General features: G+C 32.4%; 1 protein-coding gene across 1 annotated transcript; it reads left to right on the top strand.

Moving 5' to 3' along the window:
- The first annotated feature begins 1082 nt into the window (after nucleotides 1-1082).
- LOC145033998 (uncharacterized) lies at nucleotides 1083-3911 on the top strand. Its single transcript, XM_078982448.1, has 5 exons — nucleotides 1083-1332; nucleotides 1735-1826; nucleotides 1912-2407; nucleotides 3159-3514; nucleotides 3657-3911. The coding sequence occupies exons 2-5, from the start codon at nucleotides 1762-1764 to the stop codon at nucleotides 3763-3765; spliced, it is 1026 nt and encodes a 341-aa protein (XP_078838574.1). The 5' UTR covers nucleotides 1083-1332; nucleotides 1735-1761; the 3' UTR covers nucleotides 3766-3911.
- Nucleotides 3912-5991: the final 2080 nt, after the last annotated feature.

The following is a 5991-nucleotide window of genomic DNA, read 5'->3' as shown; positions in this document are numbered from 1 at the left end:
AGAAAAAATAACGGAAATATATTTAAAAGTAAAACAAAATAAAATGCAATCAACTAAATGGATATAGAATTACAATCTAGAAATTGAGGATGATATATCCGTCGACCGTCTCGAAAGCAGCAAAAGCCAGTATATATTCGTTTTTAATCAAATATAATTATCAATAAAAAAACATATATACAAATTGTAACTTATTATTGTTTTCTCTTGCACCGATTCTACAACATGGACTCGGTAAATAAATTGACAGAAGCTCGTTCTCCCCAAATAATATGAATTAACCTAGCTGTCTCTCTTTCTTAGCTTGATGCTCACCATTTCATTGTTCACAATCGGTATATCAACAATCGACTTCTTTTTTTTTTTTCCCAGCAAAAATCTATTTTCTCTCTCTTCTTTCTTTTTCTTTTCTAAGGTAGGTCCTTTGAAAGTTTTAAGATAGTACCTAAATGTTTTAGTATATAAGTTATAATGTTATTTATAAAATCAGGTGCATCATGTGATCCATCTTAGACATACATAAACTCGTCCTGTATATAGATAATAAGACTGAAAACACCAAGATAAATAGGGAGGTATAATGTATTTTTTTTTTTTTTTTGCTAATTTTTATTATTCTAAATATAATAGTTTTGACAACAATTCTCAAATATTTTATAAGATGTAAGGCACATAAGTATTTGAATATAAAAAAAACCGTGTATTTTTGCAGGTAACACCGCACGATTATGATTGAGTAATCAATACAAGAAAAATCCACGACAGGTAGAGTAAATTTCACCCCCTAATCCCCTATAAGCCTCAACAATTTCCAAAACCAGATATTCTTTGTTTAATGCGGAGATTCTAAAATGCGATGAAAGAGGGGACACTATTATCTTTTATTTTGTTTATTTTATAATTAATTCTAGTCTTCCTTAGTCGTGGAGCTCATCATATATTATATATTGTATATGTAAATGCACACACATTTAATAATTAGGTTTTCCAATGTTGACCTTTGATAAGTTGGTAGAGTTGAATGTTTTGCCCTCTTCTTCACATTCTATAGACACATACAGACATATATTCATTCACGCATACATACAAATAACTCGTAAAAACTAAGTTATAAGACAACATTCTTGGTGTTGAATATCTAATCATTTTGGTGTTTGATTTGTGCATTTCGTATACTTTATGTGCAAATGCGTGAAGGAATACAAAATAGATTTTAGGAATAGATATTCACAGCAGCACCATGTTAGGAATAAATTCTTCTTGTTCTACAGACGCAAAATCATAGTTTTTTTTTTTTCAGAAGGAAAAGCAGAGGCAGATTATAGATTGGAGGTAATGAAACTGCATATTTGTATTTTGTATATATTTACATTAATCTCCATTGTTGTATTGTTTGATTGGGTAAATATCCATGAGATTTAGTTTAAGTTTTATGATAAACATCTAACATTTCTCCAGATATGAAATTTTTAGGATGTGCTTAGAGTTTAATGATGTAAACGCTATTAGTGCAGTGCTTCAATAAACATGGAAGGGTAACTGGTTGAATAGTTAAAAAAGTATAGTAGAGTTCTCAATAAATTAACAAGGAAGAATGCCATTTTCTGTGATGTATAATTGTGTAATTTTTTGGTTCTCTTAACACCAATTAATCTTACACATTATTTATACTCATATGCTGATTACTTCACATTCGCATGACATCCAATAATTCTATGTGTTTTGTGTTTGTAGGTGTCATCTCCAATTGCAAGGTAGATAATGTCTGCCTCACAGCTCCTACGAATCCTTCAAACACTTCCAGCTGGCGCTGATAATGAAATCTGGTAACATTAACCTTTTTTTAATTACTATGAGATTCATGTGGTCTATATGCACATTTCTAATTCTGGCGTGATTTGAATTCAATAGTGCCATGGATACCGATGAACTGGAGGCAAACACAATTAGGATCTCTAGGTGTACAAATCCCTTTTTATGTGATGAAGAAAACAAAAACTCCAACTTCTGGAACAACCCAGAACTCGAAAGTTCAATTTTTGAGAACGATTTTACTAATAATCAAGAACATAAGACCACTGGATTTTACATTGATAAAAACCCAGTAGAATGTGAGTTACCGGAATTGATGGTATGTTATCAAGAGTGTGATTTTCAAGTTAAGGATATCTGCGTTGATGAAGGTATACCTAATGAAGAAACTATTGCGTGCAACTCGGTTTCTGTCAGTGAAGATGGTGATGACATGATTGAAGCCAGTCTTGATCCCGAATTTTTTAACCGTGAATGGATGAGACCTTCATATATTACAGATTGTCAAGAGAAAATGAATTTAAAAACAAATTTAAAGGATGATCATGTCTCCTCCAATATTTCTGCAGTTGATGTCGATCAACAAACTCTTCAGGTGTGTATTTTATCAAATACTTATTAGGGAAAATGACTTACGAGCCCAACGAAGTTTTCAAGCCGTTCAAAAAATCCTAATCATGTTTTGTCTGTTCAAAAAAACCCAACAAACTTAACATTTTGTCTAAAAAACTCAACTAAGTTACACTTTCCGGAAAGCCAAATAAGAGAAACAGATGACGTGACTTATTACCGTATCGGAAAAATGACTTGTTAGACCAATGCAGTTTCCAAAACGTTTAAAAAATTTCAATCATGTTTTAACTGTTCAAAAAAACCTAAGGATCTTAAACAAAACAAAATTAGGATTTTTTGAACGGTTTAGAACTTTGTTGGATTTTTTAGACAAAATGTTAAATTCGTTGGTTTTTTTGAACATGCAAAACATGATTGAGTTTTTTTGAATGGTTTGGAGAGCTTTTAAGTCATTTTCCCTACTTATTACATTGAAGTTTAGTTAGGCGGAAAAGCATGGATGGGACTGGACAACCTTTCAAGGATTATTTTCAATTAATCATGAGAAAAACAAGGGCATCAACAGTCCCACCTCTAATATTGTTATGAAACAAAACTGCAAATTTTATGATCGACATTGACATTTATCCAAGTACACCTGATAGCATTTGTTACATAAGATAGGAAATGAAAAAACAGTATAATTAGGGACTCACTCTTGATCTCTGGTATGTGTAAAAAATAACGAACAAAGATCTTTAAAGAATATTTTTAATCATTTACGTACATTACAGGAATCTGAAGATGGAAAAGTATTGAACGATTGCGAGATGGAAGGAAGTGTTGCTTTTCATTTTGACACCAAGAAACCAGCAGCATATAATAATGAGCACTATGGGGGAATGAATTCTGACACGATTTATGCACTTCCTTTAGAGACACCAAGTGTTGTAAACCATAACCACCGTGATGTGGCAGTCGTAGTTGCCGATCATGAAACACGATACGTTGGAGAGTCGAGTTTCTCCATGGCAGGTGTAATTACAGAACTTATCTCCTGCTCCAGACCTACAACATTTTCAGGTGGCATCTCCATATCTAATCGATCAGATAGCAGTGCAACAAGCACCAGATCCTTCGCCTTCCCCACGTAATACATAACTAGAACTCCATTAGCAAGCCTGAGGACGTTGCTATGCATTTTAGCAACGGATATTGTGTATTGCAAAAACATTTATACGACTTTGTTTTTTTCTTTATTATTTAGCTTACAGTACTTGATTGTGGTGCAGACTGGAGGCCGAATATAGTAGCAGCCCAGTAAGAATGGGAAAAGCAGAGAGAAGAAGATTGCGGAAACAGAAAGGATGGGGACAGGGTATCATCTGCTGTAAATTCTAAATTAAGGCGCACAGAGTCTAAAATTTTTAAATTTATCTTGGTTTTGATTTTCGTTTGTTCTTGTGGATATGTACAACCATGTTAAATGCTTATCGGTTTGTCAACTTTTGATGGGCTACTTTTAACGTTTCTAATTCTACACTAAACCACTAGTAACTTATTGCGTAAACTTTGCATTCTCATTGTTTAAAGTTTTATTAAAGCTGAATAAAATTGATCTAAGTTTAATAATTAATTCAAATGAGAATATAATACAATGCTGACAGCCTTCAAAGGTTTGATCAACATGTTTGTGAGGGTATATTAAAAACAAGAAGAAAGAAAGATTCCAATTTCTCCACCGTGGAAACCAACTCCAATAGAAGTGATCGAAAAAATCTAAAAGAAGATATTTCAGTTGATGCACTGTCCCAAAATGTATTCTTGTTCATGAGCGAGGTCCATCGTATGTACAGCCATTGAAAGATATCCAAATCATGAGGTTAGGATTTACGTTACTTGGAAGGCGAATTGAAACAATATACAACTTCAACTCTCTATAGTGAGTACCTTGGTAAACATATCTGTTGGATTCTTTGTACCAAAGGTTTTTCATCAAGTTTAGAGTCCCACTACTTATTAGTTCTCGAATATTATAAAATTATGTCTCATCAGAACGTGTTTTGTCCTACGATCAAATACTATATTTTTTGCCAGGTGGTTTTACTCTAGTTGTCACAATTCAATACACAATCTTCTTACTACATCCCAAGTTCTAGGACTACCTTTCAAGCAGCATAACAATCACTTGACACCTTCTCAATGTTCTCTCCTTAGATTAGACATTAACTGGATCACAACTCCGATTGCGTTATTCTGCATATTATAACATACATCAAGCTACCAACTAATGAGGTGTTGGAGTATGAAAATGTGTAACAATAGGTAAAAATCGATCAGAGCTCGGTGGTCAAACCACCGCAAACCGTTATGTATTAATGACCTATCGTGTGTAATTTTATATTTATAATGTACAATAAATATATTATATTTATAAATTTCTTTTAGAATATCTCAAACTATTCGAACCATCTATCGTTGAAGATTGCATCAAAAATCACCAAAAATTTAATTTATATATGGTGTTAAAATTTTATTTATTTATTTATTTATTTTCATAAGATATATCTGAGAGTTATGGATAAGATATTTGAATAGATTATTTTCTCTTGATTTCATTGATATAAAGAACGACCAAAACGGAGGTCGTATGAGAAAGTTACGACTTTTTAAAGTAATAAAAATTAGTATTTATTTGATTTTCTTAAAACGAATCGTGCACTATTTCGTTTGGAATATCTACGAGTCTTGTAAACTGTTTTTGAGCATGTTTTTGAATTCAGACTATGATATATTATTTGATTATATTTTTATAATATTTTTAAACTCAACCGAAATCAGATTTATAACATCTGTTGAAACCGATCCTATAAATCGCGAAACTTTAAATGGATTTTCCTGTAGTTGTACTTATGAGTTTTAAGATCCGTATGACTTTTTGGGAACCTTATAACCGATATTATCATTCATCATTTTCAGAAAAATTATTTGATATCCGGATCAAGGGCACACGAATTCAGAAAGTTAGAAAATATCACCATTATAGATATTCCAAATATGACATTGTACTTTTGGCACTTTGAGTCGATCATAATTGATTTAAATTGTTAGTAATATGACTATAACATCTACACTCATATTTTTCTACCACATTACTCAATAATACACAAAATACATGTTTTTACATACACAAATATATGATTATACATACATAAATACATAATTAGTTGAAGCAATACATTGCTTCTAAATTATCTAAAAGAACAATAATGAAGATAATTGACATCCAACTGATGTTTCTTCTACACTTCACCTAACCCAAAACAACACTCAAAGAAAAACAATTCCCATATTTTTGTTGTTTCTCTTCTCAAATTGTGGCTGTCCAAAAACAAAAGAGTCCAACAACCTTTTTCTTCAATCGTCTTCCTTGTGCAATACTTTCGATTGAAACATTCCAAACACTCCCTCACCCCTCCCCCCTCCTCCCCCCACCCCCCGGTTCCTCCTGTTGCTGATCAAACCCACGAAGAATCCCTCATCACCGACGACTTATACATTGTATCAGTTATGCAACTTATCAAATATTATGGAAAGCGTCGGGTGTCACGTTATTTGAAAACTGGA

The sequence above is a fragment of the Lactuca saligna genome, chromosome 3, assembly GCF_052625555.1.
Source record: "Lactuca saligna cultivar CGN05327 chromosome 3, ASM5262555v1, whole genome shotgun sequence".
NCBI lineage: Eukaryota > Viridiplantae > Streptophyta > Magnoliopsida > Asterales > Asteraceae > Lactuca > Lactuca saligna.
The sequence above is the reverse complement of the archived record's forward strand: the minus strand, read 5'-3'. Positions and strand labels throughout refer to the sequence as shown.

Bases quoted from the DNA above. Each gene is read 5' to 3' on its own strand.
- LOC145033998 (XM_078982448.1), top strand. From the start codon at position 1,762: ATGTCTGCCTCACAGCTCCTACGAATCCTTCAAACACTTCCAGCTGGC. The intron at 1,827-1,911 runs GTAACATTAACC...TGAATTCAATAG, and splicing joins GGCGCTGATAATGAAATCTG to TGCCATGGATACCGATGAAC. The intron at 2,408-3,158 runs GTGTGTATTTTA...CGTACATTACAG, and splicing joins TCGATCAACAAACTCTTCAG to GAATCTGAAGATGGAAAAGT.